Below are 27212 nucleotides of genomic sequence, written 5' to 3' on the forward strand. Positions count from 1 at the left end.
GCCACGCCCCCTAATAAATTTAATGTGCATATGTCCTAAATCACTAAAGCTACAAGAACCAAATTCGCCTAGCACGAATATTACAAGAACTCCTACCGATAGTGTGAAAATGGATGAAATCGGTTGAAAACCCCGCTCACTCCCCATATAAAGGTACTGTTTAAAACTACTGAAAGCGCGATAAATCGATAACTATACGCGGCAGAAACATAAAAACTTGCCCCAGGGAACATGGTAACAATTGGACTCGGGACCCGACTGACCGATTTCGAATTTGGATAATAACCATGCTTACTTTTTATATACAATAATTTTAAATTCCACTTGATTCGTTCAGTTTTCAGTACAGAAATCAAGAAACAATTCTATAACGGAATTAAACTTTGCACGAATAATTCCTTTAGAGTATGCCACTTTATGACCAAAAATTGTTCAAATCCAACCAAAAATGTTCAAGACCTTAGCCACCGAATATGTTGACCCTAGTACCTTTAGTTGTCTTTTGTTCGAAAATATCGGTCAATGTGTAAGATATGCAATAGAGGCTTATCCACGGTGTTGTTTTCACCCGCTCTGAATCGTCGAAACCATTCCTCCGCAGTTCGAAGTGATAGAGTACCATCCCCCAAAACACCATTAATATCACGGAACGTTTCTCTAGCGAATTTGTCTTTAACGAAGGAAAACATTAATATAGCGCGAATTTCGGCGTTAGTGAACTCCATGCTTACACACGTCTATAACTGTTGAACGCAATATCCAAACTAATCATGCATAGCGTCATTTTTTAGGTTATGTCAAGACCTCTCAAAGATGTATAGTATTGCCAGATACGAGCTCCGTAGGTATTTATACATAGGCGCGAAATTAAAAAGGCAAAAAGGCGGATATTTGACAACTTAATAATTGTGTATTAAAGCAATGTCGCCGTCCCCAATTTCAAAATCAAAATAAAACTATTGCAGGTTGTAGCTCTACTGAAAACTCTTTACTCTTGCATTTTGTGATTTGAAATCAATGTTTGAAGATGACTAAATTGTGACCGATTTGTGAATTGAATAGAGTGTAGAAAACACAAAATACAAAAGAACACAAAACAATTGCTTCAAAAAAGTTGATGAAATGCACTCAGATAAAATAATTAACTGATATACCCCAACGTCCCAATACATGTACTTCCCATGCCTACTGATCCATGCCATACAGACTATTTCTGGATACTTGACAAATGTACTATATACTTACAACATTCGAAAATTTGCGTCGTCTCCTTTATTACCGAAGACAGATACGGAATCATTGGAAAAATCCAATATATTGGTAGGAATCCATCCTTCTTTGCCATTTTCAGTTGAACCAAATAATCTCACATACCACCTATGAAATAATCACTTTTACATATTTGGTCACTTATAATATTATTTAAATAGTATAGTATGTACCTCGAGTTAAGCTCTGGTTTAAAGTCACGTAATTTCTCTCTGAAATTTATAAATTTTGTATTATTTAATATCTCATAATTTTTCATGTACCTCGAAAACGTATCGCCCTCAGTTGTTTTTAAAATTTCCACTAGATCTCCTCTAGATAAAGATATTGAATCGGGTGAGTCCGCCAAAAATTCCTGATTTATTACTAGAATGTTGTCAATCTAAAATAAATTAAATTTTAATAAAAATGCTGTTCGTTTTCCAGTTTTCTAATTCACGTATACAAATTATTTATTTATCTCAGATAAATTCACACTAATTTGTTCAACAATTGATACAAACAACCGACTAATCGTGATAGATATGGGGTTACGTAACCCAAACATTCAAGATAATTAGGCTAACCTCCTACAACCAACAAATAGATAAAATCGGGTAATAATTTCACCCCATCCCCACATAACGGTTCCATTTAAAACTACTAAAGGATTTTCCAATAGGAAGGATATGATTTCTAAGTGTCGTTTCGGCCATGTGTCATGATCAACAATTTTTTTCCTTGTATTCAGTAATGCTTACAATTTCAACCTGATTCGAAGCGATCTGAGTGTTGTTTGTCAGAGTGGAAAAAAATAAATAACAAATTTAAATAGAAATGAATTCGAAAAAAAATTTCTGTTCTAATAACCAATCACAAAAAAACTAAATTAACAGTCCATTTGTTGCTTGATGTTATAATATTTATAGTCTGACATCAGACACTCCTGAGCTAGTCTCTTGACAGTTAGCAACAAACTGACTGATAGCACCCTCTAAACGCAAAAGGATATCTCCGAAAGCGCCAATGAACTCAGATATAGAAAATTCTGACACTGATCAATCAGAAAAACAGAGGAAAATCCGTCAAAAAGCAAAATCCATTTCGGAAATTCCACTTCTCACGCTCAAATCACAACGCATAGCTGGCTGAAAACTCTCCACCAGACAATGTTAATAATATTTCAGCATTCATTGACGTGTTTATTCGTAAAGCTGCAAAACCGCCACCAATTTTTGTGGTTAACGGAAGTAATAAGACACGTTTACTTTCAAGGCAGGAAGAGATAGTTGTGGCTTAGAAAAGTAGTAGGAAAACTCACTGATGTTAAAGTAGACCTTCACAAATAAGTATCAAATGAAAGAGGAGCGGGCGTATAAAACAGAGTCTCAATTATATACTTTTCATGTGGAATACATCAAGTGTGAGCTTGCCAAGCATGAACAAATAGTTTTTCACCTCACTAATGTCAAAAATTAAATAACAAAAACACCAATGTCATTATTTTTTATTGACCTTGTATCCAGCGTCAACAACAAAGACATTTTCGAAGGCTCTGTCATGCAATTGTATGTTTCCACCAAGACAATGACCTAATCCAGAGGCAAAGATGCCAAGATTCATCTGATTGCACTGAATCGAAAGAAAAAGCAGTCTTCTGCGGGCACTGTGGAGAAGAGCACACTGAATCATACAAAGGCTGCAAAGTACACAAGCAAACAGCCCAACGATTTTTTTTTTAATTACAAGGAATAAACCATCAGTCCAGTAATCAATAAGGAACTCGGTCTAAGGCAATATTACGATTGTCCTCAGGATAAAAAAATGAATACACATATACCCTCCTCAGACCCATAGTTTTCGAGTTGTTTCTATTTAAAGTTCAAAAATTTGCAAAAGTAATGCTCGTTATTTCACTATGTTGAACCCACTTTCACACATTTTTCAATTAATATACGTGACTTGGTCTACGAAAAGGGAGCTAACGTGAGAAAACTAGTTTTCTGTGAAAAGCTGTTAAAAATAATCGTCAGTTTCTCGTTATCTCATTAATTGTTCTCCTTTTTTTTTGACACCTAAACCTCCTTTCCGTAGACCAGGTCACATATAGTTAATTAGACTGTACACATTCAAATATATCCAAAATTTACACTTTAATTGTTTAATTTTTAAGCAAATAAATATACTTTAAAAACTATTTTGCATATTCAAACTTTAAAGAGATTTGTATGTTTACATTTATGACAAATAGCAGTGTTGCCATACTTTGTGTCCTGAAGAAATAATCAAAAATTTATTTAACATTTTAACGATTTTCGTTAACTTAAATTTTGCTTAGCATTGAAAATATATATAAATATGTAGAAACATCATAATAATTAGAAAAAAGCTTATTATAGAATGCAAAGTTTTTCAGTATTTCTCTCCATTTATTTAATATAGGTGTTCGATCGATGAGGGTTATTTTTTTTGAAGCGCGGCCGGAGAGGCCGCCAGTACTGAAAGTAGTTCGACACGAAAGAACTATAAACACCTCGGTTTTGGACCGAACAGGGTTATTTTTTTCTTTTTTTTGAAGCCCGGCCGAAGGCCACCAGTGCAGAAAGTAATTCGACTATGAACACCCCGGTGTTGGACCGACCAGGGTTATTTTTTTTTTGAAGCGCGACCGAAGGCCGCCAGTGCAGAAAGTAATTCGACACAAAGGAACAATGAACACCACGGTGTTTGACGGAGTCTCTCTTGGACGGCGGTGATGTCAGCCGTAATCCTTATATCGTTTGCCATGGTCGTTATTAAACGGGAGGATCTCTCATCCGAGGCTGTTTTTGTCTGTTAATTGGAGGCGTTTTTTACGTGGCGAGTCCCAAACCCAGCGCACAACCCTGTGTGGGGGATTATTCGCCTTCTCTCTTCAGCTCGCCTTCAACCTTCTATACATGACTCCATTCTCCTGTTTTAATTTTGCAATTGCTCATCATTTAAATATTGTTTAGCAACCGCCGACCTCTTATTTTTATTAACCTTACTTATGTATGGCTTACGACGTGCGATTCCTCTATGAAAACCAGCACTATTCACCACATTCCTTACTGTTTAGGGATCTATTTTTTTTGGTATATTTAAAAAATTGATAAGTATATGTATGTATCTGAACATTTTAACAAAATAATTTAAATTTTAAGTGTGCTTAAATCTGCTGTTAATAACAGCCATTTCTATTTACCACAGGATAACCGAAAACACACGTGTTATCTTGTACGTGAATGGTTATTATGGAATTAAAAATAACTCCATAGGTCCCGCAATCACCAGGCATTAAACCTATTCAAAATATCTGAAACTTTTTGGAAAACCGTATTCGAAAACATCAAGTTTCAAAAAAATAAGGCCAATAAACTGGATCATCGACTTAGTGGGTCAAAATATACGGAAATAATACTAGAAACCGAGTGGGGAGTATGTGTCGACGTCTCGGGACAATAATTGCAACAAAATGTAGGCCAAAACCGCTTAAACTTTTGTAATTACTTTTGAATTATATAAATAATCATTGGTGTATGTAAACCTTTTTTGATATGAATTAGGCGCATTTTAAGCTTTAGCATTAGTTTTTTTTGTTTGTGTAAAAAAAAAATTTTATATGCTATATTTAATGTTAAATATACATATCTTGAAATGGATAGAACAAAACCACAAAATTTATTCATTTTAAAAGAAATAAACGTGTCGTAATTTAATAGAACTAGGTGTATGTAAACTTTATTGGTCCACTGTAAATAAAAAATAGAAATAATTTGGCAAAATTTTTTACTATTCCATATTTATTTTATCCAATCCTTCAAGTATGATTCAATTTCTATGTTTCTAAAATCATAAATATTTACAGCAAACAATTTTAACATTTGCGCGGAAAATTTTATTTAACAATTACTTTCGTACTTCCTGATTTTTTTATATATTGTAAAATGAAATTAAACAGATTGGACCCTTTTTATTGTCTTTTGGTAATATAAAACAAAACAACATTCATAATGACAAAAAATTTCGTGCAGGGCACATTTTCTTCAGCGGCATAACCATGGGCAATGTTGTTTCATCGCTGTCTCGACAACGACTGAACCAGTGATGTCTAACTAATTCCAGTTTGCATTTTAGCCAAAATACTTAATTTTACTAATTTAAATTAAAACACCCAACATTTATTACGATTTAAAGTTGCTACAAGTTGGCCATTTAGTATAGTGAGTAACTTGTAAATTTTTCTTTTATGTTTTTACGGTATTTTAAAACAATCGACTTTCGACCTTTCAATACTTAATAAAGTGATTTAAACTTTTTAGCGCTCAATTAAAATTGTTTAATAAATTTCAATTGAAAATAAATACTATGACATCATCGAATACATTAAAATTTTCAGTTTTTTTTAATTTCATTGTATTACATTTTTTTTGTGATTTTGAAAGACGGCAACAAATATCTCTATTCACACATCCTTTTGAATTTCAAGGTGGCCGTTCCAGTCGTTCAACTTTCGAAACGTCAAAACTATCCATTTCAGTCAACTGTCAAAGTCGGGCAGGAGAGTTGGGAATGTATTTATCTCTGCTAGTAAGCCTCTATCAGAGATGAGTCTCTGCTTGTGCAATGCTCGATAGCGACCAGAGATAAAGAGATGCCTAGCTCTCCTGTCATTGAAAATGAGAGAGCCGCTCACATACCCAACTTTAACAGTTGACTGGATCTGCTATGTTTTGACATTTCGCAATCGGAATGACTGGAACGGCCAGATTGAATTTCTACCAAAAATATGTGAGCGGAGGCATTTGAGCCCCCGTTCAAGATCGCATAAAAAAAATTTGAAATCAATGAAAATTAAAGAAAATGCAAAGTGTAAATGTATTTGACCAAATGTTTTGTAATGTATTGCATCGCTCCCGTTCAACTCTGATTCAACTAAAATCTGCTGTAAGTAAGTTAAAACAAGAAAAAAACGTTAACTTCGGCTGCACCGAAGCTAATATACCCTTGACAGATGCATTTCTGTTAGTAACGTTTCGTGAACAATTTTTTGAAGATTATATTGTTACCCTAAGCAGTAATCCATGCCAAATTTCGTGAAGAAACCACGTCAAATGCGAAAGTTTTCCATACAAGCCCTTGATTCCGATCGTTCCGTTTGTATGGCAGCTATATGCTATAGTAATCCGATCTGAACAATTTCTTCTGATATTACATTATTTCTACAAACAATAACTCATACCAAATTTCGTGAAGATATGTCGTGAAATGAGGAAGTTTCCCATGCAAGCATTTGATTCCGATCATTCAGTTTGTATGGCAGCTATATGCTATAGTTAACCGATCTGAACAATTTCTTCGGAGATTACATTGTTGACTTAAAAAATAATCTATACCAAATTTAGTGAAGATACATTGTCAAATGTGAAAGTTTTCCATACAAAAACTTGATTCCGATCGTTCAGTTTGTATGGCAGCTACATGTTATAGTGGTCCGATATTGGCAGTTCCGACAAATGAGCAGCTTCTTGAAGAGAAAATGACGTTTGCAAAATTTCAAACGATATCTTAAAAACTGAGAGACTAGTTCGTATATTTACAGACAGACAGACGGACAGACAGACGGACATGGCTAAATCGACTCAGCTCGACATACTGATCATTTACATATATATATGCTTTAAAGGGTCTCCGATCCTTCTTTCTGGGTGTTAAAAACTTCGTGAAAAACTTAATATGCCCTGTTCAGGGTATAAAAAGCGCTTAAATACACACAACACTGAATTTTATAAAAAGAAATTATGTTCTAGTAAGCAAAACTCTCTTTGGAAAGCCCAAAGCCACTAATAGATTCCAGCATGCCTCTAAGACAGTTGAGTGGTAATTGGGTACGTTGTGATGCGGAAAAGTCAAATTGCTTTGCAAATCACCTATGTAGAAGAGGTATTCCAACCTAACTGCCCAAAGAACAACTTTAAGTTACCACCTTTGCCCAATACCGATAACGAGAGGCTTGTGCCTATTGGGACTTCTACTTCTGAAGTTACTAGAGTCATAAAAGAGCTAAATCCGAAAAAAGCATCAGGACACGACAATATTATTCCAAATATATCGGGTGATTTTTTAAGAGCTTGATAATTTTTTTAAAAAAAAACGCATAAAATTTGCAAAATCTCATCGGTTCTTTATTTGAAACGTTAGATTGGTTCATGACATTTACTTTTTGAAGATAATTTCATTTAAATGTTGACCGTGGCTGCGTCTTAGGTGGTCCATTCGGAAAGTCCAATTTTGGGCAACTTTTTCGAGCATTTCGGCCGGAATAGCCCGAATTTCTTCGGAAATGTTGTCTTCCAAAGCTGGAATAGTTGCTGGCTTATTTCTGTAGACTTTAGACTTGACGTAGCCCCACAAAAAATAGTCTAAAGGCGTTAAATCGCATGATCTTGGTGGCCAACTTACGGCTCCATTTCTTGAGATGAATTGTTCTCCGAAGTTTTCCCTCAAAATGGCCATAGAATCGCGAGCTGTGTGGCATGTAGCGCCATCTTGTTGAAACCACATGTCAACCAAGTTCAGTTCTTCCATTTTTGGCAACAAAAATATATTAGCATCGAACGATAGCGATCGCCATTCACCGTAACGTTGCGTCCAACAGCATCTTTGAAAAAATACGGTCCAATGATTCCACCAGCGTACAAACCACACCAAACAGTGCATTTTTCGGGATGCATGGGCAGTTCTTGAACGGCTTCTGGTTGCTCTTCACCCCAAATGCGGCAATTTTGCTTATTTACGTAGCCATTCAACCAGAAATGAGCCTCATCGCTGAACAAAATTTGTCGATAAAAAAGCGCGAAACACATTTCGAACCGAACACTGATTTTGGTAATAAAATTCAATGATTTGCAAGCGTTGCTCGTTAGTAAGTCTATTCATGATGAAATGTCAAAGCATACTGAGCATCTTTCTCTTTGACACCATGTCTGAAATCCCACGTGATCTGTCAAATACTAATGCATGAAAATCCTAACCTCAAAAAAATCACCCGATACTTATTGAGTTACCAAATATTGTTATAACAGTGCTCTCCTTGGTTTGGATACTATCCAATTTCGTGGGAAAAGTCGCCGATCAACATGATAGATAAACCTGGGAAAGACTTAACACAGTTGTATTCCTACAGACCAATAAATCTTTTTCCTTTTATTTTTAAAATATTTAAAAAAGTGTTACTATCAAAAATGTCTCTTTTCCTCCAAGAAAATAATATAATACCAACGCACCAATTCGTTTTTCGTGCAAAACATGACACTGTGGAGCAAGTAAATAGAATTACCAACGAAATCAGGAAATCATTCGAGCACAGAGACTATTGTTCAGCTATTTTTCTAGATGTAACTTAGGCGTTCGATAAGGTCTGGCATGAAGGCCTTTTATGGAAAACCAGAAACGTTTTACCTTACAAATTACATAAAACTTTGGAGTCATATTTCAGAAACAGGAAATTTACAGTTAAATTAGTAGCCTTCATGTCAGAAGAACGAGTAATAAGGGCTGGTGTACCTCAGGGTAGCGTTCTAGGTCCAACTCTGTACATAATATTATATATACAGCAGACATTCCAACAGCTACTAACGTATTGACATCAACTTTCGCGGATGACACAGCTCTAGTAAGCCGTAACAAATGCCCCATCAGAGCATCAAGAGTATTAGAGCAGCACTTAACTTTTGTCGAAGAATGGCCAGCCAACTGTGGTATAAATATTAATGAGCAAAAATGCAAGCATGTTACATTCTTGCTAAGTCCAGAAACATGTCGGACAGTTAAAATAAACAATATTCTAGTACATCAAGCGAATGAAGTAACTTATTTGGGATTCACGTGGCGACAACATATAGCGAGTAAAATAACTTGCATGAAGGTAAGAGCAGCAAATTTTAATTGACTTTTAAACAAAAAGTCTAAACTGTAATCAAAAATATAGATAAATCGCACATAACAGCTGATACATGTACTGATCTATCTTCTGATCATTCTCCTGTACTAATAAAGTTATTTGAACAACCCATATTCGTTAATCCAAAAGTGGGTCTAACTTCTTATAAAACGAATTGGCTAAAATATAAAAAATACGTCAGTACCCACATTAAAATTGAGTACAAAATAAATACAGAAAGTGATATTGACGAAAGTATAAGAGAAGTTAATGATATAATAACCAGCGCAGCTGTCTTAGCAACACCAAACAAAAGATATACTCGTAATCCGCTTGGCTTCAGAAAAATCTCTAATAGAGAAATAGAAATGCTTGTAAATGAAAAAGGCGTGCAAGACGTGAATGGCAGATAAATCGCTCCCCCTCCACTTGGGTGGAAATTGGGCTCGAAGTGACGAGGAAAAGGCTAATTGTTTTGCAAATCACCCAGAAAAGGTATTTCAACCCAATTTGCCAAAGAATAACTTTAAGCTGTCAATCTTACCCAACACAGCTAAAGAGTCGCTAGAGTCTCTTAAGACCTCACCTTCTGAAATTATTGGTATAATCAAAGAACTTAATCCAAAAAAGGCGCCGGGATATGATAATATTTCCCCAAAAATGCTAATTGAGTTACCAATTATTGCTGTAGAGGTGCTCTCTTTGCTCTTCAATGCAATTCTTAGTTTCGGATACTATCCAATTTCATGGAAAAAGTCGCAGATTATCTTGATAGATAAACCTGGGAAAGACCTAACACAGACGTCTTCATACAGACCAATCAGTCTTCTACCCTGTCTTTCAAAAGTATTTGAAAAAGTATTACTATCAAAGATAACTCCTTTCCTCCATGAAAATAATACAATACCCATGCATCAATTCGGTTTTCGTGCGAAACATGGCACAATAGAGCAAGTAAATAGAATTACTAACGAGATAAGGAAAGCATTTGAGCACAGGGAGTACTGTTCATCAATATTTTTAGATGTAGCTCAGGCGTTTGATAAGGTGTGGCACGAAGGTCTTTTATACAAGATTAAAAAATTCTACCTTTAGAACTGTATAAAACATTGGAGTCTTATTTAAAAAATAGACGATTTATGGTAAAAGTGGGAGATTTCATATCTGATGAACGACAGATAAGAACTGGTGCACCACAGGGCAGAGTTTAAAGCCCAACACTATACATCATATATACAGCAGATCTTCCAACAGCTAATAATGTATTAACTTCAACTTTTGCGGATGACACAGCTATAGTGAGCCGTAACAAATGCCACATTTTAGCATCACGAATATTAGCGAAGCATTTAAGTTTTGTCGAAGAGTGGCTAGCGAACTGGCGTATAAACGTGAATGAACAGAAGTGTAAGCATATTACATTTTCGCTAAGACCAAAGATGTGCCCGGCAGTAAAAATAAACAATATATTAGTACCCCAAGCGAACGAAGTAACATATCTTGGTATTCACCTAGATAGAAGGCTCACGTGGAGAAAACACATATCTAGTAAAATAACATGTATGAAGATTAGAGCTGCAAATTTAAATTGGCTTTTAAATAAAAACTCAAAACTTAGCCTAGACAACAAAGTGCTTTTGTATAATGCGGTCATAAAACCGATTTGGATGTATGGCATTCAACTGTGGGGTACGACCTGTGCAACCAATATTGATATATTACAAAGGTTTCAATCAAAAATGCTTAGAACAATCACGTGTTCACCATGGTACATGCGTAACGAAAATATCCATAAAGACCTTGGTATCCCTATGGTAAAGAAAGAAGTAGAAGACAGCAGAATTAAATATATATCTAAACTCCGAGATCACCCAAACCCTCTGGCTAATGCTTTGGTACATTCCTGCGATCAAACACGACTTAAAAGAAGAGATATGCCAGCGTACTAAGGAGCAACGTATCAACAAAACAGCTCAATCACTTGCTTGAGCCTGTCTAGTTTTTAATTAGATTTAAGATTTTATAACTTATTGTTAGGCTTTAAGAAAAAGCAGCTCCAATAAATAAAATAATTTTGAAAAAAAAATTTTTAATTGACTTTTAAACAAAAATTCTAAACTTAGCCTAGACAACAAAGTCCTGTTATACAACGCAATCATAAAACCGATTTGGATGCATGGCATTCAACTGTGGGGTATGTCCTGTGCAACCAAAATTGCTAATTAAAATGTTTAGAACAATCATTGGTGCACCATGATACATGCGTAATGAAAACATTCACAAAGATCTTGATATTGCTATGGTAAAGAAGGCGATAGAGGACAGCAGAATGAGATATACATACATATTTTTAAACTTCGCGAACATCCAAACCCAACAAAAATTTAAAAAAAAGGTCCCCAAAAGTCAATTTCTACAAAAGTTATGGCATTCTTTGTAATTAAAGTGCCATCACTTATTTCTTGAATTATTGTCTTGTTGTTGTACTTAAATTCACAGTGGCGTAGCTAGGGGGGCGAAGGGGGCCGTCGCCCCGGGCGCAACGTCTTGGGGGCGGCAAAACGATCTTCGCTGTTTTTTAATATTCAGAAAAATACGTCAACAAATTTTTTTACAAAATTTATTATAAATTAACGTGTCACTCTCACAGTTACCCTTTACCTTGAATATAACAAATACTTTTATTTCTCCAAATTTTCAAAAATGGTATTTAAAAACTCCAATTCGGGCAAAAATTCCTGCAAATTGTGTCAAAAGTGTACAAGATATAGGGCGAAAATGGGTTTTTTCTATGGCTTTTAATAAGATGTCTTGTAAATTTACTATCAATTTCCTCAAAAACCATATTGTGAGAATTTTGGAACTTCAGAATTTGAGTGGGTTCTAGTTACTAAATTTTATATACTTAATATCGAAGATATTTTGTAAAAATTCACTTTTGTTCGAACCACCTTATGAAACGCTCGAAGTTGTAGCTACGCCACTGGAAATTCACAATCATTAGAAAAGATACAATTCTTACTTAGCTTTAGTTTTTTGAATAACGTATTTTTTATATATATAATGCTTTCTATTTATTATTACAATGATTTCATCTTCTTAATCTATTTCCAAATTATTTCTGTTTGGCATAGTAAATATGTTCTTGGTATCTGTATTGCAAGCATGATTGATTCATTTTTGTAAGTCAGAACTCTTTATAAAAATCTATCTTAAATAGTCTATTTCATCTTTTGTTAATATTGCTGGGTGTAAAAGTTATGTTTTGCTGCTGCTATATTGTTTTTCATTTCTTTAATTTTTTCATCTAAGCACCTTAATTTATTCAACTGATCATTAAAGAAAACATATTTCGTTATTTTATTTCACTGTTATCTCTTTGCACCTGGTTCAATGGGTTCAATACTTGCTTCCTGTCGTTTTCTATTGTACTCTTTAATTGAATACAGACTATTATTAAAATGGTTATTTATCGACATTTGTTTATTTTAATTGATTATCTCATTGTGACTATTTTCTTCTTCTATCTTTAGATGTCTTCTAAATCTGGCCTGTCTTCATCTTTTATATGTCTTTTAAATATTTCCTTGTTGTCTTCTCCTTCTTCTGATGGGTTTATTTCAATAATTTTTCGTCCATGAAGTCTTTGAATATGAGCTTGAGGGCTATATGTTAATATAATTTCTTTTTCTTTAATTGGAAAACGCTCAAGCAGTTCTTCATCTGCTGAATGAATTGTGTCTGACAATTCCAGGTTGGATTCATTGTCGTTTCCTTCCTTTATTTTTGATGAATTCTCAATTCGACTCAAGAAATCAGCTACAACAATATTTTTTCCATTTAAGTATTCTATTTTAAAATTGTATTCCTGTAATTTCAATAAGCATCTCTGATGGCTTTGAGAAAAATCCTTTCCTTTATATTTATTAACTAGATATTTTATTGGACTATGATCGGTAATAATTTTAAATTTTGTGCCATAAATGTACAGCCTGAAATACAAGTAGGATATTGAATATATAAACGGCTAGAAATTCTTTATCTGTTGTAGCATATTTCTGTTCATGGTTATTTAATGTTCTGGAATTGTAGCACACTGGCTGACCTTGTTTAGAAAGCACTGCTCCTATTGCCTACTCACTTGGATCAGTTGTGATAGTAAACTATTTATCATATTCAGGGAATATTAAAATTTGATGTGATAAAAGTAATGTTTTCAAATTTTCAAAAATAGTTATGTACTGCGGATCTTTTGGATTTATTTTATAACCTTATTTAAAATACTTTATCATGGGATATGCTACTTTCGAAATCTTCTTCTTAATTGGCGTAGACACCGCTTACGCGATTATAGCCGAGTTAACAACAGCGCGCCAGTCGTTTCTTCTTTTCGCTGTCGCTAATTGGATATTCCAAGCGAAGTAGGTCCTTCTCCGCTTGGTCCTTCCAACGAAGTGGAGGTCTTCCTCTTCCTCTGCTTCCCCCGGCGGGTACTGCGTCGAATACTTTCAGAGCTTCAGTGTTTTCATCCATAAGGTCATGACCTAGCCAGCGTAGCCGCTGTCTTTTAATTCGCTGAACTATGTCAATGTCGTCATATATCTCGTACAGCACATCGTTCCATCGAATGCGATATTCGCCGTGGCCAATGCGCAAAGGACCATAAATCTTTCGCAGAATTTTTCTCTTGAAAACTCGTAACGTCGACTCATCGGTTGCTGTCATCGCCCAAGCCTCTGCACCATATAGCACGACGGGAATTATGAGCGACTTATGGAGTTTAGCTTTTGTTCGTCGAGAGAGGACTTTACTTTTCAATTGCCTACTCAGTCCGAAGAAGCACCTGTTGGCAAGAGCAATCCTGCGTTGGATTTACAGGCTGACATTATTGGTGGTGTTAATGCTGGTTTCTAAATAGACGAAATTATCTACAACTTCAAAGTTATGACTGTCAACAGTGGCGTGAGAGCCAAGTCGCGAGTGCGACGACTGTTTGTTTGATGACAGGAGATATTTCGTTTTGCCCTCGTTCACTACCAGACCCATTTTCTGTGCTTCTTTGTCCAGCCTGGAGATAGCAGAACTAACGGCGCGGGTGTTGAGGCCGATATATCAATATCGTCGGCATACGCCAGCAGCTGTACACTCTTATAGAAGATGGTACCTTCTCTGTTTAGTTCTTCAGCTTTGAAATCGACAAAGAGGTGGTGTGTGTCGATTCTCCTTTCACGGGTCTTTTCCAAGATTTGGCGCATGGTGAATATCTGGTCGGTTGTTGTTTTCCAGGTCTGAAGCCACACTGATAAGGTCCAATCAGTTTGTTGACGGTGGGCTTTAATCTTTCACACAATACGCTCGATAGAACCTTATATGCGATGTTGAGGAGGCTACTTTCGAATAGTCTTTATAAATTTCCTATAATACCCTGTAGCTCCCAAAAAAACTTTAAGCGGTCTCTCCGTTTTTGAAAGTTCTAACTCTTTTATTGCCATAATTTCTGTATTAGATTTAATTCCATCTTTTGTTAATGTATGCCCTAACAATTTCGTTTCTTTTTTTAGAAAGCTACATTTGCTTGCTTGAATTTTTAAATTGTGATTCGCTAAAACCGCGAAAATTTTTTCAAGTGATAGAATATGCTCTTCCAAGGACGTGGAAAAGACCAAAATATCATCCAGAAAAACCAGACAAATTTTGTTTATGAATTCTCTTTGAATCTCATTATTCATTCTTTAGAACGTGGCTGGGGCATTTTTAAGCCTAAAAGGCATACGGACGTACTCATACAGTCCTGCCAGATTAACGAAAGATGTTTTTTCGATGTCCTTTTTGTCATTAATATTTGGTGATAACATTTGGCTAAATCAATGGTGCTAAAGTACTGTGCTTTGCCTAATTTGTCCAAAATCCTATCAATATTTGGCAGAGGGTATTTATCATCGCCATCGACTACATTTTTGGATTATTCCCTGACTTTCTAACTCATAAATTTGCTTTCTTACCTCTTCTTCGTGTTTTGGTGGTAGTCTATAGATTCTTGAATTTATTTGCTGGTTGGTTGTGGTCTTTATCTCATGTACCACAGTTTTTGTGTTGGTGAGATTATGCCCCTCTTTGTAAAATAATTTGTAGAATTGGTTTAATAGAATTTCAATCTTACTTTTTTCATCTGATTTTAGATGATCAAGTGCAATATTTTTTTGTTCACTCACTGAATAAACCTGTTCATGAACAGTTTTCATATGGAAAGGAATCATTGCTCCATGTTTCAAAGTGATATTCATTTTTTCTATATCAATAATTTTAAAGTTTTTGAAAATAAAATCATTTCCTAATAGAAGATAGTCGTATAGGCTCATAAAAGCCTATTTTCAACCATCTCATCCTAGCATTGTGAGGGTATTTAAATTCTAGTGGGCGGTGTCTTAACTCTTTCGTTAGACGCTCTTATTTCACCATTCAGTGCACTAATTATTGTTTTATTCTTTTCTAGAACCGGTAAATTACAATGTTCGAAGCCTAATTTTTTCATAATACTTATGGTAAAGCCGGGGCTACCAATGAACACCATTTTTTATTCAACAGAGTAAATGAAATTAATATTTTATTTTGATTTTCCGAGGCTAATTGGTAAAAAATTCCTCGTTGTTATGCGTTTCCTCTGTTCTGCTCACAGCATCAACATCCATGATTGTTGGGTCATTTGAACGTCTTGTTTGCCGACTGCCGTTCTGTATATTTTGTCTTGCAGAATTAACGTAACCGTTCATATTACGATATTGATTTGTATATTGGCCTGAATTTTCTGTCCGATAATTAGTTTGACTCTGTGGATTATTTGGGTAATAATTATTTGGCCCTGAAAAGTTGGTTTTTCTTTGGGAGTATCGTTCCGAATTATTTTGTAAATAGTAACGATCATTGTTTTGCTCGCTAATATTTTGTCTCCTAAAGTTGTTTATTCTTTGATTGTTGTCATTTCGGTTACTATTAAAATTTCTTGCATTCTGAGCAAATTGGTCTAAATTTCTAAAAAAGGAAAAAGCTAAAAGTATAGGATTTAAATTTCCATCGTCCAGCCCTATGAAATTCTGGATCGTATTTGTCATGTGTGCCCATGTCGTTATATACCGCACCATATGGGTGCCAAAGTCCCTGCTGCAAGTTGCTTTACCCTTTGTATAATCATTCCTAAAAATATTTCTTTCATTATAATATCCATTATTTCTTCCCGCTCTAAGCTTAGCGATGTCGTTGGTCAAAGTCATTTGGTTTTTTGTTGACCTAAAGTGCTGTTTTAATCTTATTTTGCATGTATCCCAATTTTCTGGGATAAAATTCAATGTTAAAAAATTTTTGCCAATCCCAAAATTTTTAAATCATAAACTACTCTAAATGCTACCTGTTGTTGTCCTGCATAATCAGCTAGTACCCTATCAATTGCCTCAACAAACGTCGGTAAATTGTTTGCATTACCTTCAAAAGGCTGTAAGTATTTTAGATCTTTTTCAATTTTCTGCCTAATACTAGTTTCCTGCTGTGCAGCATTTTGTCGAAGCAAACGTTTAACATTTCATTTTGAGCCATCATTTTTTTATATATTTTTTTTATGCGAGATTATATTTTTTTTAATTAATTTGTTTTTCTTATTATATTTATATATTGGTTTTCAAAAATTGAAATATTTACATATCCAATTCGAACAATATTCGAACAGTAGAGTAGAGTTGTAGATACTTGACAAGTTGAACAAATTGAATTAAATTTAAATAATTTTTTTTATATAAATGTTTGAACATTATAAATTGAATTAAAGTAAGTTTCTTTTACTTAAAATTTTTAAATTAATAAATGTAATTATTAAAAACTCCAAATGGGGACTTAACCGCGATGTGTACTTGTACATATGTGAGCAGCACCTGTTGCTATTGCTGCCTGTTTCTGCTGCTTGTACAGTTGTTTTATTCTTAGTGTTGCTGCTATTGATATAGTGTTACGGTTTCTTTTCTTAACCGAATTAGCAAATTGATACAAGTAATTGCTTTGGAGTCAAGAATCAGACTGACTCTGCTATCAGATCAGCAACTCAAGTCTGCTCCAAGGTGTGGGTGTACTGCACATTCCAACAAGCTCAATACATATATCGAGTCTGCTGTTTTGGTCGCGTGCTGGCGGATGTGGTGTACAACAGCATGCTGTCAGTTGATGTAACCTGAGATGTAACTCGCGTGAGTCTTGTCAAGCTGTTATGTTAGTTTTGTCAGGATTGTTTGGCATTTAATCATGAAAAAACTTACGCTTGAACAACGTTTACAAATCATTATTGGATAATATTCTTGCATTCATTATTGGATAATATTCAAACACGACCATCGCGCAGCAAAAGAATATAAAGCATGCGCGGCTGAAAGTGTACACGAAGACTCTGGAGTGTCAATTCGGCTTCGTTCGCCGAAACTTGGACTGACGTATGGAACGACTTGGCGCATTTTACGTCGAGATCTTAAATTAAAAGCGTACAAAAAAATACTGCTTGTGCCATAACTTAAGCCGCTCGACCTTTCAAAGCGACATCGCTGCGCTCTATGGGCTCTTAAAAAGTTCCAAGAAGATCCGACGTTTTCGAGCCAAATTTTGTTCAGCCATGATTGCCATTTCTAGCTCAATGAATATGTAAACAATCAAAATTACTGCATTTTGGACTAAGAGAAACCTGTACAGATTCAAGAGCTTTCATTTCATCCAGAAGAAACAACGCTTTGGTGTGGTTTGGGGCCGGGGGAATCATCAGCCCATAGTTTTTCAAAATTGATGCCGGTGAGAATGCAACCGTCAATGGCGACCGTTATCGCGCCATGATAACCGACTACCTGAGGCCTGAAATTGAAGCTCGTTTCGGCAGTTACCAGTCGAAATGCTCAAAGGATTCAACGAAAATTGAACTCACTCACTGATGGACCATCTGAGACGTAGCCGCGGCCTATCGTTCTCTTTCAACTTCAAAAAATAAATGCCAAATAATGTTATTTTGAATACTTCCCCATTAAATTTGAATTTTTGTGTTTTTTCTTTAAAAAAGTACGGAAGTAGCTTCTAAACAAATACATGAATTGTTTTGCTATTTTATTGTCAAATAAGGGTAATACTTATTTCTCTTCGTTGAATAAACTTTGAGGCAGCACATTTTTCACAATTTTTTCATAGTTTGGTGCTTTAGGTTACCTAAAAAAAATCGTCTATCAACACAAACTTTCGGAACAGTTATAACCTTCATATAATTTCAATCTTACATTAGTTGCCGTATTGGAGGACCATCAAATATTTCATCTGTGCACTTTGCTTTATAAAGCTTCGGAAATTTTCTACAAGTGTAATTAAAGCAATATTCTTCCACGTTCACCGCCATAAAACGATTTCTAACATTATCACTATTTAAGTTTATTTTGAGAAAAAAAAATTTTACCGTGGATGTTACAGCATCCCATTCACTTCTACTAGAAGACTATAGAGATTTCGGAAATTTTATTAATAACAACTAACTGCTTTGGATTCAAATATAAGATAAGCAATAATCTTAAAAACAAAAGCGCCATCAATACTTTCATGAAGAAATTCGTAACCACTGCACATGAAAACATCAAAATTTGGTAAGATATGCGGGGCAAATTTTTTGTGTGGCCGTATAATACATGACATTCGGCAAAAGGCAGATCTCTAATTGCATGAATTTGGTGTATTTCAATACATTTGCTAGTGTAGTAATAAAAACTTTTTGCAAAACGTTTCACAAGCGAATACTGTAATTTTTTTATTAAGTACTTAAACCTTATAGTGCTTCTCTGATATACAAGTATAATAAATATATATTTATGTACAGCCCCATAATATAGTATATATTTAATAGTTTCAACTAAATTTCCAAAAATAGTCACAAATTTAACGTTTTTACAATTTAAATTCGTTTTTTTCTGATGTCGCGTAACGATGTTGCTAAAGATAAAGTGTTTTGTAAGTTGTATGAATCAAAAATAATAATAAGATCGTCTTTAACATAAAAACTGTTTCATTTCTCAGCATCTCGTAGGCCAGGGATTTACACATACCTGTGAATATTCGCCTACACTCACTTATGCATATACATATGTACATGTATAAGCTTATGTTATTTATTTAGAAAAATATTTCACATCCGTTTTTATATTTAATAAACGTATGTATATATAGTATATTTGTAAAACAAATATTAATTTTCAGATGAAGTTACACATTTAGGTTAACATTTGCGACCGATTGCGAAAGACTAATATTAAATTTAATAAAAATGTTTTTCGTTTTAACAAGCTCAATATCAAACATATTTCTAGTTTATATACTTACACTTTCCATTTTCTCTGTTTTTATGTGAAGCAAGAAGTAATTTTGTAATAATGTACTCAGGCCACTAAAAATATAATATTGTATGTTTATGAATAGTAATATTGCATAATAAAATGTTTTGAAACAATAAAATTTTATTTTTACTATTCAAATAAGAAACTACCAAAAATTTGATCACAATAATTTCAGTCTGTCAAGCTGTCTTCATTTTTTTATATGCAATTTTTTATAAAACAATATATGTATATGTAACTAGAAATATAATTTCTTCTCGCAAAATCGACTGACCGAGTTATTTTTTAACTGCGAAGGAAAGCATTCCCGCTTTGACAATTGCACTCAGTGCAGTGATTTTACATATAATACATGTCTTCTTTTAATATCTATTTTTAAAAACACAAACACTTTTATCAATGCTAGTATTCACTCTTACACAATTTCAATGCACTTCGTTCGACATCCTCTCGAACACTAATTCTCCAAGTCAGCCGCAATGTATTTAAACAATTGAGCTCATTCGGTATATGTACATATGTATGGATGCAACAAACTTTAAGGTTGTCTTCACTTTGGAAAGAAAATCGTGGAACATATTGTATTTGGTTTGTGCATGTAATACAAATACGTAATAGTTAAATAGCTATATATTCATAAATCTCAATCAGTTACTAAGAAAAAAAGCTAAATAACTGGATTGGATCCAAACATTTAGATCGCTCGCAAATAAGATGTCTATAAGTAGTGTGAACTACATACATATACAAGTATTTCGATGCGAATAAAGATTTACAACAAGACCTCATGTCTTCAAAGAATTAAAGGCGAGTGATATCGGAATTTTAAACTAAGCTCCCTCACTTTTGGTACCAAATTCTCTAAGACACCTTCTCCACTAATTTCATGGCAATATCCCGATCAGGAAGTCGAGATGAATTCCCTCTGCTTTTCAAGTCAACCAAATATATTATAAAACAAGCAAGGAAGGCTAATTCGGGTGTATACTCTTACAACTTGCAAGAATCAAAGTACGAAAAATTCCTTCAGGAAAATATTGGAGTTGTGGGTAGTACATATTAAAGCGGTATTTTACTCTAGAATTTTGAAAAATTCGATTTTTTTTCATATATTTAAAGTTTAGACGTTTAGACCATTAAGAACATATCCTCCAAAGGATTTTTAAAAATTAAACTTATTTTAAGAGCTACAGTTACTTTAGTGACTCAGTACCTAGCCCGGTTCGGCCGTATCGAATTTTTTAAACGCGTTTTTTTTTCTGGCGCGCTGTTGTTAAATCGGCTATAATCGCGTAAGCGGTGTCTACGCCAATTAAGAAGAAGAAGAAGTTTTTCTCGAAACCACTTTTTTCCACACGGTACCGGCATTATCTCAAGTTCTATAAAACCGATTTACTTGAAATTTTGTGTGAACCTTCTTTATATAATCCTTTATCGTTCCTATAAGCATCGTGTCAAAATTTTTGTTTTTAATATTTTAAAAAAATTCAGGAATTTCAAAAAAAAACGTAAAAAATTATTTTTATTTTCAGGCAGTCGCCATTTTTCAAAAAAGTTTTTTTCGTGTTCCCTAAGGTAGGGACTATAACAGCATCCTTACTGATTAAGAATTTCTTTTGATTTTTTTTTCAGACCACCAGTAGAGTCAGGATCAATGTCACCAGGATGGGCCATTTTTTTTTACAACTTTTAAACTTCTGAAAAAAGCCATTGGCCGTAGCAAAAGATCCTGCTTTGAAAGACTTTGAGAAGAAGAAAACATAGAACCCTACTTACAAAATATGTACATATGTCGATGTTCAAAAATAAGTTTCCGCAACCATAGAATTCTTTGCTTATGAGGAAAGACGGCGAAACTTTATTTCACATGGCCCCATTTCCTATGCTTAGTGAAACGAATCCGCAGAGTCTGTCCAATTAGGCGCTAAAGATGAAATATTGGCGATTGGGAAAAACTCAAAAGAATCAAGACGCCTGAAATTGATTGTATATCAAATAGAGCCCTGAAAATTGAGATTGTTATTCGACTCCTCCTATGGGGGCACTCAGGGCTACATTATCTCAAGTGGATTACTGCAAGTCTCGACAGGGTGTTAAGAATGCTTCAATCAAAAACGTGAAAACAATCGCATATGTGGATGACCTCATAGTGGCAGCAGTGGCTAGATATCTAGATGACCTTCGACTTAAATACAATGATAGCTTAAATCGTCTGCGTCAATGGTTTGCTACCATGAGATTAGAGCTGACTGAGCACGAAACGGAAGTTTTGTTCGTAAGCACAAGGTGAAAGAAAGGGTATCACTCACAATAGGGGGAGACGAGATTACTTCACAGCCGCTACTGAAGTATTTGGGAGTATTATTTGACACCAATTTAAAATGTAAGGAACACCTGCCGTATACTTCCGGTAAAGCAAACAAAATCTATAATGCTTTATCCAGAATAATGGCCAATAGAGGTTGTGTGCGTTCCAGTCGATGAGCTTTAATAGTAAAAGCAATGGGTTCCATAGTTCTAATTCGACACACTCATTCATGGATTGATAGACAACTTGGCGACCTACACTTCCATTTAACCCAAATACTGGGTTCCATCACTATGTATGGAGTGCATAGAAGATTTTTGTAATTGCCTTAAATCTGATTAAAGCTAAACATGCTCAATGTTGTGGTTGACCCTTTTTAATACGTTTTTATTAGCTTCAGTTGTATGTTTTTTGTAACCTTTTTCAGTGGTACTGAAGCTTAGAATATTTGAGCGACACTGTAAGAAGGCGATCACAAGTTTAAGCAGCTCACCCAAAATATGCGCTGTAAAGTATGCAACGTTTAAATAAAAGTTTGAACATTTGAATAGCATACAAATGTGTATACTCAAATACATATCCTTAAAGAAAGTACTATATATACTTATATCGTGAAATTTTAAATGCAAAGACGTAGACAACAGAAATATGTGGTAACATAAACATAAAATAACAGCACAACAAAAGAAAAAAATTCAAACAATGCGAAACACATGACTTTTAGGTAATAATATTTAGTTTTGCAATTGCAAAGCTATGCTTATAATAGAAGTTTTGTAGTAAAAATTCAGGTGCTTACCATCAAGACGCCCACATTAAACATCTCCGCAAAACAACTGCAATGAAAACTCTTTTACGCAAGCGTCCCGTTTCCATATGTACTTTTCGAGTCGACCACTTGAAGTGCTAGTTAAGAATAATAGAAATGGATTAAGCCATACCGTTTACTTTGTTGGTTTCCGCTTTGACATCATAAATATCAGGAACATATCAGGTATACAATGAAATTAATCAAAACAGTTGAAGTGCACGGTTGTGTTAATTAAAAATTATAAGCGAAACATGCTACATGTTTATAGATTTTCAAAAAGGCTGTGTTCACAAGTACGCCAACATGCAGCAGAAAGCGTCAGAATCAAAGGAAGCCAGAGAGACAACATGCCATAGTTAATATTTTAACTAATTTGGGGTTTCTCACATCAAACTAAAAAGTGAAAAATTAATATAGTTTAAAAAACTAAAAGCACGCTTTTAAAGCTCATCAAACTAAAAAGTGAAAAATAATTCTTAGTATAAGCTAACAATAATAATGAACCAAAGATTCGTGTATTATTGTAAGAAAAGCGTGGGCTGTTTTGTGACATTTTTTTCATATATCGAGCATCGGCTTTATCACTGCATTGTATAGTAAAATTTTATTGTCGAACCTAAGTTTAGATTTTTTAATTAAAAGCCATTTTAAATTTGCTGCTCTTGTTTCCATGCTAGTTATTTTGCTAGATATATGTATGGGAGTCGTCTGTCGAGTGCATGCGAAGATAGGTTACATCATTTACTTTTGGTTCTACGATTTTATTCATTTTAATTGGCTGTTACACTTTTTGTCCTAATGCGAATGTAAAATGCTTACACTTTATATTTATTCGCCAGTCGGCTAATAATTCTTCGACCGAAGCTCAAGTACCCCTGACGCTCTGATTTATTACAGCATACGGTTGGAATATCTGATGTAAATAAGATATATAGTACATAAGTGTCGGGCCTAGCACACTTCCCAAAGGTTCACCAGCCCTTATCGGTACTTTAACAGTAGATTTCCTACTTTTTAAGTAGAAAATCCCTTGTTGTATACAATGCGAAAGGTAATAATGTTTAATTTTAAAATTCATTCAAGCCACACCTTATAAAATGCCTGAGTACATTTGGGAATATTGCTTAAGGGTACTCTCTGTACTCAAATGCCTTCTTAATTTCGTTAGTAATTCTATTTACTTGTTCTATAGAGCCATGCCACTTGAATTGGTGCGTTGGAATTATAAAAAAACTTTATTGAAGGAAAGAGATAGTAATACTTTTTCAAATATTTTGGAAAGAGAAGGTAGCAGACTTATTGGTCTATAAGAAGAGATCTGTGGGTTGCCTTATTCCATGAATTTGTATAATTACAAGCTGAGTTCCAAGGTGAACAGGACTTTTTGAATCTAGCGCCCCCTGGTAGCGCCTTCTATATGTCGGTTTGTTAGAATTTGCTGTCTTTATCGATTGTCCAGTGAGAATTTCATTGCATTTCATTGATTGAAAGTAAGAGCCAACATTAAATTTTGTTTTAAAATTGGTAAAACTTTCACCGAAACGTTTCAGTTAATGAAACAAGTTTATGGCGATGATTGCCTATTCCGTAGCAGAGTGCACGAGTGGTTTCAACGTTTTCAAAGTGGTAGTGAGAACATAAATGACGATCAACATGTGGGCCAATCAAAATCCATGATCACCGGAAATTCCACCGAAACTGTGCGTGAATTCATCAAAAATCAGCTGAAATCATCATTGAAGTTCATGGAAATGGCATTGAACATCTCCAAAACATCGACTTTTTGCATTTTGACCAAACATTTGGGTTTACGAAAGATGTGTGCACGGTTTGTTCCGCACAAATTGACTGATTACCAAAAATTGCTCAGAATCCAACATTCGATCGACGCTTGTCACCGATTATTTGACCAAAAATCACTTTTTAACCATTAACCACTCTCCGTATTCACCTGATATGGCACCCTGCGACTTCTTCCTTTTCGGAAAAAATGTATTTGCCCATGAAAGGAAAGCGTCATGCAGACGTAGAGGCCATTCAAAAGGCTTGCACCGCCATACTGACGGCCATACCGGCCAACGAGCTAAAACACTCGTTCGACATGCTTTTGGTCCGTGCAAAAAACTGTATTGAAGCAAAACGATACTATTTTAAATAAAATAAATTGATTTTGCCGAAAACGCCATTTGTTCTGTTTTTTTAAAGTCCTGTTTACTTTGGAAAGCACCTTGTATTTCCTAAACTACAAGTACTTAAGCTATAACAACCAAATACTATAAAAACTTCTACCGAGGTTGTGAAAATGGATGAAATCGGATATGAATCACGCTCATTCTCTCGATATAACGGTACTGTTGAAAACTACTAAGATAAATCAATATCTAAATACGCCAGTCATTAAATTTTACCTCCGAGATGGTATGACAGGGATGGAGCCGGCCGGACAGACAGACAGTTAACCGGATTTCAACTAGTCTCTTCATTTTGATTATTTATATAAATAAAATAAATAAAAATAAACACTTTTTTTGTTTTAACACAAATGGTTTATTTCAAATGGAAATGGCCTCTTTTCCGTGAATACCAGCTTAATACTAACTATATTTTAGCCTAAAAATCAGCAAACTACACTCCCTGAAGCCATCGGCTGCTAGCTGCACTGCAGTTTCCTGCTTTTACCGGCGTAAGAATAGTGACTCCGGCCACGCACAACTTTTGCCGTAACATTGAACTTAAACAATATTATGATAACTCCTCCCCTCCTAAGTGGGGTACGTCCGCGGACCCTCTTGTTGGCGGCTGAGTGATGTTTTGCACTACTCTTGCTATTGCTGCAGCCAGCCTTCTCCGTTTTCTAGCGGAGGTTATTACGATCAGAGACCCGGCAATGACAGTTAATGATATTAGGGTCAATGATGTTGTTGCCCATCCTGTCTTGTAACCATTGGTTAAATGGTCCATTAGTTGGTGATATTCTAGAGTGCGGTGTCGTAAATACGTAAGGTAAACTCATTATATCGTCGTGCCCGGTTATGTTTATTTGAGTGGCCCAAGGAAGTCCGGCTACTCTTATTGCGATGTCGTTGCGATTTGGGTAGATCGTTCCATTAACGTTAGCTTCACCCGAAAATGTTACTAGGTAGGTACCTCTTTTTAGTGAAACAGTAGCTGTCATGTGTTGCTGTTGCGGTGTGATCGTTTATAATAACCAGGCCATCATCAATATCTTGAACAGGATCTAGTTGGCCAAATGTTGTTCTGCATTTTGCTGTAACGCTGGCGACCAACTGTTGAGCGCACGTCGTAGTATTTAGTTGCCTGCAAAATTTTATAGTTGTCCAGAAGTAGATGTCTTTGCCGTTATTTCGAAGAGATAGCATTTTGTTGTTATGTGCTACAGGTAGAACAGTTTTCCTAATACAGATAAGTTCAGGTCAAGGAAACTTAACTAGGAAGTGGAAACGGTTATTGTCATGAAGTTATTTAAACTTTAGAAAGTAATAACAAATCAGTTACGGTGACCTTGTTGAGTGACTCGATCTTCAAAATTGAATCTATTTCGTTATCAAAAATAATCGGGTTTAATAATCCTAGTTGTGCCAGTCCGATTGATAAAATTATATTATCTAAATCATTGATAATGCCCCATTTCTGGCCCAGAGAATGCCATTAAGGTGCCCGGTATCTATTTCTTTTATTTTTGTTGTATGCAAAATTTTATTTACTGTATTTTTAACTCGTCAACTTTCTCTTGTAATTGGGAATTGTTACTATTGTTATTTTCCTTAAGTTTATCATGTTCTATCATTACCTTTTGAAAGTCGTCAAAGTAGGGCGTACCTGCTACTACCTTGAGGACAGTTCCTAAGATGTTCAAGCTTCGTTGATGTCTTGTTGGTCCAGTTACTGTTCAGAGGAGCTTGCCAATTCGTTCGAGGTCGGCCACCATCAATTTTGTGATGTAACTGTGTAGGTAAATTTGCAGAACAAAGCGGGTTTCCCGCGTAAATTCGTTGGCCGTGAGATTTGTTGTGTGCCTAATGTAACCGTATGAGTCCCATAGGACCATGTCACCATCCGTAATCGGTAAATAGTCCGAGTGAGAGTAGTCCACAATTTGCCGTTGGTAAGTTTCGAAGCCAAAGAGAGCGCAAGGATTGGCAGTCTAGATAAAGAAAGGCGGGTAGAGATGAGGAGAGAACTTAATAGTTATTAGCTTAAAGGAGTGAGTTTATTTTTTAGGTGTTTATATGACTTGATGAGAACTGTTTCGCCCACACCGAATATTCTTTCTGCCCGTTTCTTGTTATGAATTCTTCGTGTTGCCTCTTGGGCTTTTTCCAGGTTATTTTTTGCCTGCTCGGTTTTTTCTACCTGCGAATGGAAGACATCCACTGGTTTCTCGCCTTTTACTAAGTGAATGCCCTTATTGTATTCGATTGTTGCGAGTAAAATGGGGTCCGTTGTGTCCTCAATCCCCTTTTCCAATTT

The 27212-nt window shown here is 35.1% G+C and overlaps 2 protein-coding genes across 6 annotated transcripts in view; one reads left to right on the forward strand and one right to left on the reverse strand.

The window, feature by feature from the left end:
• The window catches only part of LOC126756605 (probable protein BRICK1-B), a 153849-nt gene extending 132580 nt beyond the window's left edge, over positions 1-21269 (forward strand). The window contains exon 3 of the mRNA XM_050469815.1: positions 21246-21269. The gene's annotated coding sequence lies outside the window, so the exon portion shown is untranslated. The remainder of the gene's footprint in view (positions 1-21245) is intronic.
• The window catches only part of LOC126756537 (obscurin), a 145813-nt gene extending 122648 nt beyond the window's left edge, over positions 1-23165 (reverse strand). Inside the window, exons 1-5 of one of the 5 annotated variants that reach the window (XM_050469660.1) lie at positions 22710-23165; positions 19589-19652; positions 1533-1651; positions 1443-1481; positions 1246-1377 (exon numbers count right to left, since the gene is read on the reverse strand). In XM_050469660.1, the coding sequence (XP_050325617.1) occupies positions 1246-1377; positions 1443-1481; positions 1533-1651; positions 19589-19597 (299 nt within the window). In that variant the 5' untranslated portion in view covers positions 19598-19652; positions 22710-23165. Of the gene's footprint in view, positions 1-1245; positions 1378-1442; positions 1482-1532; positions 1652-19588; positions 19653-19876; positions 20024-22709 lie in introns of those variants that run through there. The other 4 variants (XM_050469659.1, XM_050469657.1, XM_050469661.1 and 1 more) reach the window with 4 other exon arrangements.
• Positions 23166-27212: the final 4047 nt, after the last annotated feature.

This window comes from Bactrocera neohumeralis, chromosome 4, assembly GCF_024586455.1.
Source record: "Bactrocera neohumeralis isolate Rockhampton chromosome 4, APGP_CSIRO_Bneo_wtdbg2-racon-allhic-juicebox.fasta_v2, whole genome shotgun sequence".
Taxonomy (NCBI): Eukaryota; Metazoa; Arthropoda; class Insecta; order Diptera; family Tephritidae; genus Bactrocera; species Bactrocera neohumeralis.